The 12,510-nt window shown below is 41.5% G+C and overlaps 1 protein-coding gene across 7 annotated transcripts in view; it reads right to left on the bottom strand.

Annotated features, from left to right (window-relative positions):
* Positions 1 to 12,510, bottom strand: part of DRAM1 (DNA damage regulated autophagy modulator 1) — a 47,244-nt gene that overhangs the window by 20,966 nt on the left and 13,768 nt on the right. For 3 of the 7 annotated variants that reach the window (XR_010579549.2, XM_074007626.1, XM_074007627.1), the window contains exons 2-3: positions 11,034 to 11,155; positions 3,254 to 3,321 (exon numbers count right to left, since the gene is read on the bottom strand). Coding sequence is in view for 6 of the 7 variants with exons in the window: in XM_074007626.1 (XP_073863727.1) it covers positions 3,254 to 3,278 (25 nt within the window). In the remaining variant the exon portion in view is untranslated. Of the gene's footprint in view, positions 1 to 3,253; positions 3,322 to 11,033; positions 11,156 to 12,510 lie in introns of those variants that run through there. The other 4 variants (XM_005572024.3, XM_074007629.1, XM_074007628.1 and 1 more) reach the window with 2 other exon arrangements.

Below are 12,510 nucleotides of genomic sequence, written 5' to 3'. Positions count from 1 at the left end.
AAGTCTCCCCACTTTCCCACCCCTGTCCCTCCTGACTCCATCTTACTCTCCACATCATGAACAGACACACACACACACACACACACACACACACACACACACACACATCTTGGCTGTTGTCCTTTTCATGTAAATGCTATTATAGTACATGTGTTACTCTGTGACTTGCTTTTTCCACTTAACAATGTACCGTGGAGATCTTTTCATGCAAGTACAAACAGATCTACTTCATTGTTTTCAGGGGTCTCATCATGGTCTATGGTATGAGATACTATATTTATTCCTCATTCTCCTAAGAAAGAATTTTTACATTGTTTCCATGTTTTTCCTGCTACAAACAACACGCAATGACTATTCTTGTATATAAATCTTTGGACACACTTTCAGGTGTTTCTGAAAGACCGGTTCCTAGAAGTAATATTACTGGGTTAAAAAACTACACACAATAGAAACACCGCCAAATTGCTCCAGCCCGTTAACGATTCAGACTCCCACCAGCAGAATTTGCGAGCAAATTTTTATGCCTTTGCCTTTTTAATTACTATCAATCTAATAAATGAAAATGCAACTTAATTGGGTTAGTTTGCATTTCTCTGATCATTAGTGAGATTTAGCAACTTTCAGTATATCTACTGGTCATTTGCATTTCTTCTTCTGAGAAATGCATGTTTACAATTTTCTTTTTATTCTTCTCTTGTGCTTGTCGATTTCTAATTTGTAGTTACTTTTTACACATTATGTCCATTAGTCTATTATCTGCTATAAATATTGCAAATTTTCTTCTGCTCTGCTATTTGTCTTTTAACATTGTTTCTTGTATCTTTCATCATTTAGAAGTTTTAATTTTTAATCTACTCCTATCTGTCAATTCTTCTAGGTTTTGTGTAAGTTTCTATTCCAAGGTTTAAAAAATATTCTCCTGTAATTTAATTATTGCATAGTTTTGCTTGTTTATTAAATTGCAATTGGTTTTTGTGTATGATGTGAGGAGGATGGTAAAGGTATGTTTTTCCAAATAGCTAGTAAATTAACCAAATACCATTTGTTGTAATTTGGCAATAAAATGTAGCCTCCATGAGAGCAGGGGCCTTGTCCATTTTGTTTGCTGTTGTAACCTCAACACTAAGCCATAAACAAGCACAAACCCTATCATATAGTATGTACTTAGTAAATGTTGAATAAGCTATCGTAATTTTAGATTTGTATTCCCTTTAACTCAGCAAATGTATCTTATAGAAAAATTCACACAAATATGCAAAGATACATTTAAAAGATGTTCACTTCAACATTAGAATTACAAAATACCAGAAATAGCCTAAATGTTGGACAATAGGGAACTGATTAAATAAATGATAATACATCCTTGCGAAGGATATCATGCATGTGTGGAAAGGATAAAGTAATTGTGTATACATTTACATAGTATGATGGCCATAATGTATCTACTCCTGAATTTTTAAAAAGCAGGCTAAAAACTAATAACTTGTTATAATTTTTTGTCTGTTTGTTTGGAGACAGGGACTTGCTCTGTTACCTGGGTGCTGGGTGGGAGTGCAGTGGCACAGTCATGGCTCACTGCTGCCTTGACCTCCTGGGCTCAGGCAATTCTCCCACTTTATCCTCCCAAGTAACTGGAACTACAGGCACACATCACCACACCCAGCTAATTTCTTTTTTCTTTCTTTCTTTCTTTTTTTTGTTTTAACTTTTTGTAGAGACAAGATCTCACTACATTGCCCGGGCTGGTCTTGAACTATTGGGCTCAACAGGTCGTCCTGCTTCAGCCTCCCAAAGTGCTAAAATTACAGGCATGAGCTCACATAGACTATTTTAAATGAATATACTTATGTCAGCTTCTGCTTTATTCAGAAGCAAAAGCTGTATTTATCACTTGCTGTGATAAAATAATCTCTCTGTTTTCCAAGTCTGGTTTCTTGGCAAGGATGGTGTAAGAAGGCACTGGGATTGATTGACTCCATATTGCTACTTCCCCTTGCTCACCTCCAAAACTTTAGGAGGACTACAAATGGTGATGCAGTGAAACTTTCCCGCTACCAAGTAGGATGAACAGATTCCAAAAATGCCAAGTCACTAAGTAGGGTCAGCATCACTGTCCCTTCCCACACTGTACCAGTAAAGAAGAACAGAAAGCACTGGTTAAAAGATAGGCCCTTGGCAAACACTTGATTTTTCCATGGGGGGAGATTATAGAAGGACTAAGAGAAAAAGCCCCACATCTAATATCTGTATACTTGGATCACCTTATAGAAGACTGAGCTTTATTGTACAATAGTTGTAATTAATGTGCATTACATTAATTGGTTCATGACAAGGTTGTACCCTATCAACTGCATCTCGGGTACATCTGAGGAATTGAAAAGAAAAATCATACTAATTCTTACTCCACCTGTTCCCTTTCTCTAACAGGTAAGATAATGCCTTTGTCAATGGTCCACAAACTTTAGTGAGAATCCAAGTCCCCTAGAGTGCTTGTTTACAACACATCTTCAGGAACCCACACTCCCAAAGGTTCTGGTTGAGTAGCGTGGCCCAGGAACCTGCACTTTACCAGAGCTCCAGGTGATTTTCCATCAGCTTGCCTTCAGAATACACTTTGAGAAACTTAGCTTACACATTGGGTGTCTTTGGCTTACATAAATGTCTTGACTATAAATCGACACTTTTAAAAACCAAATTGCACTTAAAATCCATTCCAGAAGTTTGGTATTTAAAACCACCTACAGCAAATCCTGTTACAAATTACTCATTAAAGTATCGTTCTCTAATAAAGCCATAATTTTTTATCTTTTCACTTCAGTTTCTCAACGTAGGACAAAAATCTAGCTGCAAAGGTTGTGCTTTTAAAAAAATTATACACAAGGCCCTGTGTAGTGGCTCACACCTGTAAGTTCAGCACTTTGAGAGGCCAAGGCAGGTGGATCACTGAAGCCCAGGAGTTTGAGGCCAGCCTGGCAACATGGTGAAACCCCATCTCTACAAAAAAAATACAAAAAATTAGCTGGGCGTGGTGGTGTGTGCCTGTCGTACCAGCTACTCCGGAGGCTGAGGTGGGAGGATTGCTTGAGCCTGGGAGGTTGAGGCTGCAGCCAGCCGTGATCACACCACTGCACTCCAGCCTTGTCTCAGAAAAACTAAATAAAATAAAAATTATACACAAACTAAAAAGGACACATCTGACTTCACTTGGAATTGTGCGTTTTTCAATTATTTGTACTAATTATTGTGTACTTACCAAGAAATGCAGAGAAGTTTATCATAAATCCAAAGATACCACTCTCTGGAGGTGTTGTTCCTGTGTCACTGGCAAAGGGAAGAAATGTCCAAATTATTCGAAAGAAATTCAGTCCAGACCTCTGGGAAGACATGTAATTGGCAAGTTTTATATTGTGTTTCTTTTAGGTGTTCAGTCACTTTGAATTCCAAAGATTTGGCCTGATTTTTTTCTAAAGTATTTTAATTTTGGCTCTGAAAAATCTAAAAGGCATTTTTATACCATGAGAGGTTCCATAGTAAAAAGTCAGGAAATGTTTAAAATGAATGGTGTTGCCATTTTTCAAATGATCAAACCCACTAACCTTGGCACATGTTCATTCTCAGTGAAGAATTGTGACTACTTTGAAAAAAAAAAATGATCTAAAATAATGTTTGAGGCCAGGCGCAGTGGCTCACACCTGTAATCCCAGCACTTTGGGAGGTGGAGGTGGGAGGATCACCTGAGGTCAGGAGTTCAAGACCAGCCTGGCCAACATGGTAAAACCCCCGTCTCTGCTAAAAGTACAAAACTTAGCCCAGTGTGGTGGCAGGTGCCTGTTGTCCCAAATACTCGGGAGGCTGAGGAAGGAAAATCTCTTGAACCAGGGAGGCAGAGGTTACAGCGAGCCGAGATCGCGCCACTGCATTCCAGCCTAGGCAACAGAGCGAGACTTGGTCTCAAAAAAATAAAATAAAATAAAAATAAAATCATGTTTGAAAATTCTAATATTGGCATGTTAAATACACTTAAACACATCACTTTATTTTCTAATAACTGAGATTTTGTTATCTGCTGAAAATATTATGATAAAAAGCTGAGGCCGGGCACAGTGGCTCATGCCTGTAATCCCAGGACTTTGGGAGTCCAGGGCGGGCAGATCACCTGAGGTCAGAAGTTTGAGACCAGCCTGACCAACACGGAGAAGCCGGTCTCTACTAAAAATACAAAATTAGCCGGCCATGCTGGCACATGCCTGTAATCCCAGCTACTCAGGAGGCTGAGGCAGGAGAATCACTTGAACCCAGGAGGCAGAGGTTGCAGTGAGCCGAGATCATACCATTGCACTCCAGCCTGGGCAGCAAGAGCGAAACTCTGTCTCAAAACAAAAACAAAAACAAAAGCAAAAACAAAAACAAAAACAAAAAAACCCCCACAACAACAATAACAAAAAACTGAACAATATTATTGATCCCTAGGAATACTTTATGGAAATAATAGGGTATCTAGGGTATATTAATTGTGGTAAATTATTTTAACATAAAAGGGTTTCTGTAAAACATTTTTCAGGTACAGTCTTTCAATTAATTAAATGAGTTGGAAAATACTGTTTGACATGTTCTTTTTTTTATTTTTTACAGACAGGGTTTCACTATGTTCCCCAGGCTTGTTTTGAAATCCTGAGCTCAAGCAATCCTCTCGCCTCAACCTCCCAAAGTGCTGGGATTGCAGGTGCCAGCCACCATGTCCGGCCAACATGTTCTATTTTCTATTAGTGCCAAGCTTTAATTTTTTTCATTTTCAGGCTGCTCACTTTAAAACTGATGGCAAAAGAGCTCCCAACATGAAACAACTTGTACTTATTTCGAGTGTTTCTACATTTGTAAACAGCTCTGAAATCTAAGTATTGAAAAACTGATCACATTGAAAGTGATGCACTTGTAAGTGTTTGAAGAATTCCACAAGGAGCCTGTGCGTGTAGAAAGCAGGAACTTTTTAAGCTTTGCTAACACTTCACATTTAAACTGGAGTATAAAGAAGTTAATAGGGCTGGGCATAGTGGCTCACGCGTGTAATCCCAGCACTTTGGGAGGTCGAGGCGGGTGGGTCACCTGTGGTCAGGAGTTCGAGACCAGCCTGACCAACATGGTGAAACCCCGTCTCTACTAAAAAATACAAAAATTAGTTGAGCATGGTGGCAGGTGCCTGTAATCCCAGCTACTTAGGAGGCTGAGGCAGGAGAATCACTTGAACCCAGGAGGCAGAGGTTGCAGTGAGCCAAGACTGTGCCATTACACTCCAGCCTGGGCAACAGAGCAAGATTCTGTCTCAAAAAAAAGAAAAAGAAGTTAATAGCCTCCCTTATGGCTGGGCAGGGTGGCTCACACCTGTAATCCCAGCACTATGGGAGGCTGAGGCGGGTGGATCACGAGGTCAGGAGTTCAAGACCAGCCTGGCCAACATGGTGAAACCCTGTCTCTACTAAACATACAAAAAATTAGCCGGGCACAGTGGCTGATGCCTGTAATCCCAGCTACTCGGGAGGCTGAGGCAGGAGAATCACTTAAACTCAGAGGGCGGAGGTTTCAGTGAGCCAAGATCGCGCCACTGCACTCCAGCCCTGGGTGACAGTGAGATTCCTTCTCAAAAAAAAAAAAAAAAAAAAAAAAAAAAAAAAGCCTCTCTTACAGCAAATGCCTTTATTCCAAATTAATTCAATTTCAGTGTCACTGGTACTTGCAAGAACCTGAAGAGTTTAGGATTTAGGCCTGGTACAGTGGATCACGTCTATAATTTCAGGACTTTGGGAGGCTGAGGCAGGAAGATCACTTCGACTCAGGAGTTCGAGACCAGCCTGGCCAACATGGTGAAACCCTGTCTCTACTAAAAATACAAACATTAGGTGGGCATGGTACAGGGTCCCTGTAATCCAAGCTACTCAGGAGACTGAGGCAGGAGAATTGCTTGAACCCGGGAGGTAGAGTTTGCAGTGAGCCAAGATCATGGCATTGCACTCAAGCCTGGGTGACAGAACAAGACCCATCTCAAAAAAAAAAAGAACCTGAAGGGTTTAGAATTTAGCATCACCAGTTTTCCTACCATAACCATTTTTCACACTAAAGGAATGTTGAGGTGGAGGATACCCTTCTGAGCACAATGCTGAAAGGGCAGAGAGACAGGAATGGGAACCAGTAATGGGGAAAAAAGCAGAGACAGCTCATAACCTTGGGCAGCACTTTTGCCATACAATTAACTCTGCCAGGGAAATCAGGCCTCCCTGCCTTGGCCTGAGGGTATAAAAAAGCAGGTACCAGGTGACTCATCCTAGAGTTCTTGTTACACAGGTCTGAGAATAATTCTGAACCTCAGACAGCCACATGCCAGGCATAGGAGCAAACACAGAGGAGAAGCACTGAGAAGGTCGTTTGCGTGCTGTGGAGAAAGGGAAAGCAATGAAAGAATGAGGAGGACATTTACAAAGACAGGAAGGTGGGAATGAAGGTGCTCCAGATGCTCTGACAGAAGAGAAGACCAGACTTGGGGACTCTGTCTATTGATGGCAAATTAAGACTATGTCAAAGCCCAGGTATGGAGTCCACATGACATCAAACATGTGATCTGAAAACTTGAATTCCAGGGTCATGTTTTATTCTTGCTTATCTGTACATTTAAAACTATATAGGTGGAGGCCAGGCATGGTAGCTCACACCTGTAATCCCAGCATTTTGGGAGGCCAAGGAGGATGGATCACTTGAGCTCAGGAGTTCGAAACCAGCCTGGGCAACATGGTGAAAACCTGTCTCTACAAAAAATAAAAAAATTGGCCAGGCACAGTGGCTCATGCCTATAATCCCAGCACTTTGGGAGGCTGAGGCGGGTGGATCACTTGAGGATAGGAGTTCAAGACCAGCCTGGCCAACATGGTGAAACACCATCTCTACTAAAATATAAAAATTAGCCAGGCATAGTGGTATATGCCTGTAATCCCACCTACTCGGGAGGCTGAGGCAGGAGAATCACTTGAACCTGGGAGGCGGAGGTTGCAGTGAGCCGGGATTGCACCATTGCACTCCAGCCTAGGCAACAGAATGAGACTCCGTCTCAAAAATTAAAAAATAAAAAAAATAAATAAATACAAAAATTAGCCAGGCATGGTGGCACCTACCTGTAGTCCCAGCTACTCAGGAGGCTAAGGTGGGAGGATCACTTGAGCCCAGTAGGCAGAGGTTGCAGTGAGCCGAGATCATGCCACTGCCCTCCAGCCTGGGAGACAGAGTGAGACCTTGTCTCAAAAATAAATAGATAGATAAATAAATTTTTTTAAAAAAAAACCATACAGGTGAAGGGAAGCTCAGAATATTTGGGACTAAGATATAAATAAATAAATAAATAAATAAAACCATACAGGTGGAACCAAAAGCACTTTGCAAATCGCCATTGAATGAATATCAGCACTGGCAAAAAAAAAAAAAAAAAAAATTAACCTAATCGATACCACTTACTGAGCATTGGCTATGTACCCACTAGGCACCATTAGGTACTTACCATACATCATTTCATTTCATCTTCACAATCCTGAGGGAGGTCTATATCAACCCCATTTTACAAAGTAGGAAACTGGGTATTAGAGAGGCTATATAACTTGTTCAAGATCACAGGGCTACACGGAGGATTCCCTATCCCAATCCAGATGTTTAACTCCCTGACTTCCCAGCCTCTACTCTGCTTTAACAGCAGACAAGGAACTAAGCCATTAGGAGAATGATTGGGGGTGGGGAGCAAACACTAACGTAGATGCTGGTCAGTGTTTAACAGCCAGCTCTGGAGGGTGACTGGTTTGTGGCATTTGCCAATTTCTGTGGTGAAAATACTCCCAACATGTTAAAATTCAGGCTACCAAAAGAACCAAAACAAAAACAAAACAAAATACATAAATAAATAAAAATAAAATCTGGGCTACCAAAATGCAGGTCACTGGACACGGAGTTGGAAAAGAAACGCCCAGTCCATGCTCAGGAGCAGACACCAGCTAGCTCCAGCACGCCGTGGGAATGAACCAGCACGGTGATGAGAAGGCATCATTATGCCTTTGTTGCAGACCAGAAAGATGTAAACTAGGGAAGATCTTAGAAACTCCTCAAATACTGTAACTGTAAAACCTTTCTGCCAAATACCGCCACGGTAAATCTGATTATTTTTCAGGATGACAGAGTCTATAACACCCACCATCAATGCCTGAGTATCAATAGCCCACATTCCTACACCTTTGCACTACAACAGTACAACAGTGTTGACACAACAAAAATTCATAACTAGTTGTTTGATGAAACACCTATCTTTTCAAAGTTTCTTCTTTTAACTCCACAGATAGCTATAGAATTCACCCATTCATCGGCAAAATATTTGTTAGATACAATCTGAGTCACAAATTCCCAGATCTATCAGGTAACAAGTATCAGTCAGTGATTTATTTCCACTAAGTGTAGAATTCAAAGAGGTGAGGAAATAAAACATAAATAAAAATAATTTTAAAATTTTAAAAATCAAAAAAAATTTCCACTAAGTGACAAAGCAGCACCAATTTTACATTAGCTGAAATTTTGCTCAAGAATAGTTCATGAAAACTTTCCAAGAGGCAAATCAAAATGTGAACATTTCAAAACTTTTAAGAACAATAGCGTTTGCCCATCACCAGTTTAAAGATGAAAGAAGGCTGGGCGCACATTAGCTCATATCTGTAATCCCAGCACTCTGAGAGACTGAGGCAGGTGGATCACTTGTGGTCAGGGGCTTGAGACCGGCCTGGCCAAAAGGGTGAAACCCCATATCTACCAAAAATCAAAAAACAAAAAAAAATTAGCCAGCCATGGTGGTGGGCGCCTGTAATCCCAGCTACTCAGAAGGCTGAGGCATGAGAATCTCTTGAAACAAGGAGGTGGAGGTTGCCGTGAGCCGAGATCATGCCACTGCACTCCAGCCTGGGAGACACAGCAAGAGTCTGTCTCAAAAAGAAAAGAAAAAATAAAATAAAATAAAAATGAAAGAGCTCTTACCTCTCAATAAAAAATGTTCAAGGCCGGGCGCGGTGGCTCAAGCCTGTAATCCCAGCACTTTGGGAGGCCGAGACGGGCGGATCACGAGGTCGGGAGATCGAGACCATCCTGGCTAACACGGTGAAACCCCATCTCTACTAAAAAATACAAAAAACTAGCTGGGCGAGGTGGCGGGCGCCTGTAGTCCCAGCTACTCGGGAGGCTGAGGCAGGAGAATGGCGTGAACCCGGGAGGCGAAGCTTGCAGTGAGCTGAGATCCGGCCACTGCACTCCAGCCTGGGCAACAGAGCGAGACTCCGTCTCAAAAAAAAAAAAAAAAAAAAAAGTTCTTATAAGTCTTTCCACGTCTGATCTTACATATTAAGTAAATATTTTTTATTTTTGTTGTTTTGTTTTTCGCTTTTTTGGACAGCATACATAAGTAAATATTAAGTCACATCTTCTTCTGGTGATATTGGAATCCAGATGAGTATAACACTAAGAGGTAACCAAGAGACCCTATGGGTAGCCTCTTTTTATTTTTATTTTTTTTAAGCTCAAACTAAATGATTCCATCATGCAAGGGCAGAGGTAGCAGTATTTGGTTGGCCTAACTGTGCCTGGGTGCCTGATTCAGCAAACTGGAGAATGAGTGAGAGGTGAAACCAGCTGGTTCTCAGGCTGGCAGCAGTAGTCTCTCTACCCAGCTCCTACCACATCATTCTGCACCACACAGTTTCTGCAATGTGGTGGGCCCTGCCCAGCTCCACCCACCACTTCATTTGCCTCCTTGCTAGTAAGGCACTTTCTGGAAGCTGTAGGGAGGACAAGGCCAGCAAATTGCTCATTTGCCTGTGGTTCAGAAGCTGTTGAGGCTGTTATGTGTATACAGTTATTGCAGGGGTAGGTTGTGCCTAGGAAATCCGTTTATGTCCACATTTCCTGTATTTACATTTCTGCAAGTTAAGTAGACTGTGGAAAATTCCAAGTCGTTTGTGTAACATCCTACTTCAAACTAATTTATGATGTTAAGCTAGTGAATAATCACTTGATACTGAAAGGAATGAAAACGATACAAAGAAAACATGTGGATAACAGAAGACTTTCCGAAGCTTGGTCAAACATTGTTCTCTAAGTTACTGGCTGCACAGGATATAAATACTCCAAAGCCTAGAACTATGGTGTACTGGAGGAACTTAGATGCTAACAGAATGCAACATCATGTGTGTCTCCAACCTGAAATGTATTAGATTGTTCCAAACCCAGAGACTAATTGCTTGGATGATTGATCGGGACTTAGAATCTAAACAACTCATAATGCCCCAGTATAAAGAGACCATTATTTCCTTTATCTTTATAATATTCAAATATATTATTTAAAAGGGATAAGTATGGAATAGTCATACTACATTTTATTAGCTACTTTTAGTTATGAGAGCTAACTTTCTGGCAGCTTCACTTGGTGATGACTGTTTTAGAATTGGGGGGGCACCCTTCAGCTATATCAACTATTCTGAAACTTAAAAAGAATTTCCTACCAACAAATACAAACACCTTGCTCTTTTCTCACTACCCACAAGCAATTCTGCCCTCTCTCCGTCAGAGTTCCCTCTTGTTCACACATACAACACGTTTTTAAAGGATGTTTTGAAAAGACTGTAGAGAGGCAATCGTGGACCAGGGAGACCGTAAGGAAGCTATTTTAGCAGTTTGTCCAGAGATGACAGTGGCTTAGCCCAGTATGATGATAAAGAGGGAGATGAACGTGGTTTGATTTAGAAAGTTATTTGAGGGGAATCTCTAGAAACCATCCCCACATGACTCCAGTGGCTACAAATACCAAAAAAAATAGGGCCAGGCTCAGTGGTTCTCACCTGTAATCCCAGCACTTTGGGAGGCCAAGGCGGGCAGATCACCTGAGGTCAGGAGTTCGAGACCAGCCTGGGCAACATAGTGAAACCCTGTGTCTACTTAAAAAACAAAAATTAGCCAGGCGTGGTGGCACATACCTGTAATCCCAGCTACTCGGGCGGCTGAGGCAGGAGAATCGCTTGACCCCGGGAGGCAGAGGTTACAGTGAGCTGAGATCGTGCCACTGCACTCCCGCCTGGCCGACAGAGTGAGACTTCATCTCCAAAAATAAATAAAAATCAAAAAAAAAAAAAGAAAAAGAAAAAATTAGAAATGAACACTTCCTCAGCAACCACATTCCGCCAGGCACATCTTACTTGATCTTCACATTAGAAGGAAAAGTACTCACTACTGGCATCTTTTTTTTTTTTTTTTTTTTTTTTTCCTTTTTTTAGACAGAGTCTAACTCTTGTCACCCAGGCTGGAGTGTAGTGGCACAATCTCAGCTCACTGCAACCTCTGCCTCATGGGTTTAAGCAATTCTTGTGCCTCAGCCTCTCAAGTAGCTGATATTACAGGCGCCCACCACCACGTATGGCTAATTTTTGTATTTTTAGTAGAGAAGAGGTTTCACCATGTTGGCCAGGCTGGTCTCAAACTCCTGACCTCAAGTGCTCCACCTCCCTTGGCTTCCCAAAGTGTGGGGATTACAGGCGTAAGCCACCACGCCCGGCTCACTATTGCCATCTTAAAGATGAGGAAACAGTCTTAGAAAACTAACTTGGTCACAGAGTAAACAAGGAAGCCAAGCTGTGCATCTAGAACTCTCCAATTCCCTTTTTTCCTTCCTTCCTTTTCTTTTCTCTTCTCTTCTCTCCTCTTTTCTTTTCTTTTCTGAGGGGAGGTTTAATAGGAAAAAGAAAGAGAAAGGAAAACAGCTCTCTCACGAGAGGGGACTTCCAAGAGGAAAGAACCCTAGAACTCTCTAATTCCGGAACTCTTCTCTGCTGTGCTATATTACATTTCTTTCAAGTTATTGTCATTTTCATGTGAGTTTACATGTTGTACATTTCAGTCAGGGGTGTATCAGCTATTTCTTCTGGAGCCAGCTATGGTGTCCTTGGCTCATAATAACTCTTCAATGCATGTTCTTGACGGAATGAAAGGCAATTACCGTGAGGTAAAGATGACTATGAAACTTTTTTTAATTGAGATTGAGGCCGGGCACAGTGGCTCACACTTGTAATCCCAGCACTATGAGAGGCTGAGGTGGGAGGATCTCTTGAGCACAGGAGTTCAAGACCAGCCCAGGCAATACAGTGAGACCCCATCTCTACAAAAAAACAAAATTAGCCAAGCATGGTGGCATGTTCCTGTAGTCCTAGCTACTTGGGAGGCTGAGGTGGGAGGATCACTTGAGCCCGGAAGGCAGAAGCTGCAGTGAGCGGAAATCATGCCATTGCAATCCAGTCTGGGCAACAGAGCAAGACCCTGCCCCCTGAACAAAAAAAAAAAAAAAAAGAAAATTGAGATGTTTGAAAGTTGTCAGCCCTGCATCAGTCAAGACTTTTGAGCAATACTCTAATGCCTTTTTAAAATGAAACATAGAATAAAAATAATTCATAATTTTACTTA

This window comes from Macaca fascicularis, chromosome 11, assembly GCF_037993035.2.
Source record: "Macaca fascicularis isolate 582-1 chromosome 11, T2T-MFA8v1.1".
Lineage (NCBI taxonomy): Eukaryota > Metazoa > Chordata > Mammalia > Primates > Cercopithecidae > Macaca > Macaca fascicularis.
Note: the sequence above shows the minus strand (reverse complement) of the source record. Positions and strands in the feature narration are given on the sequence as shown.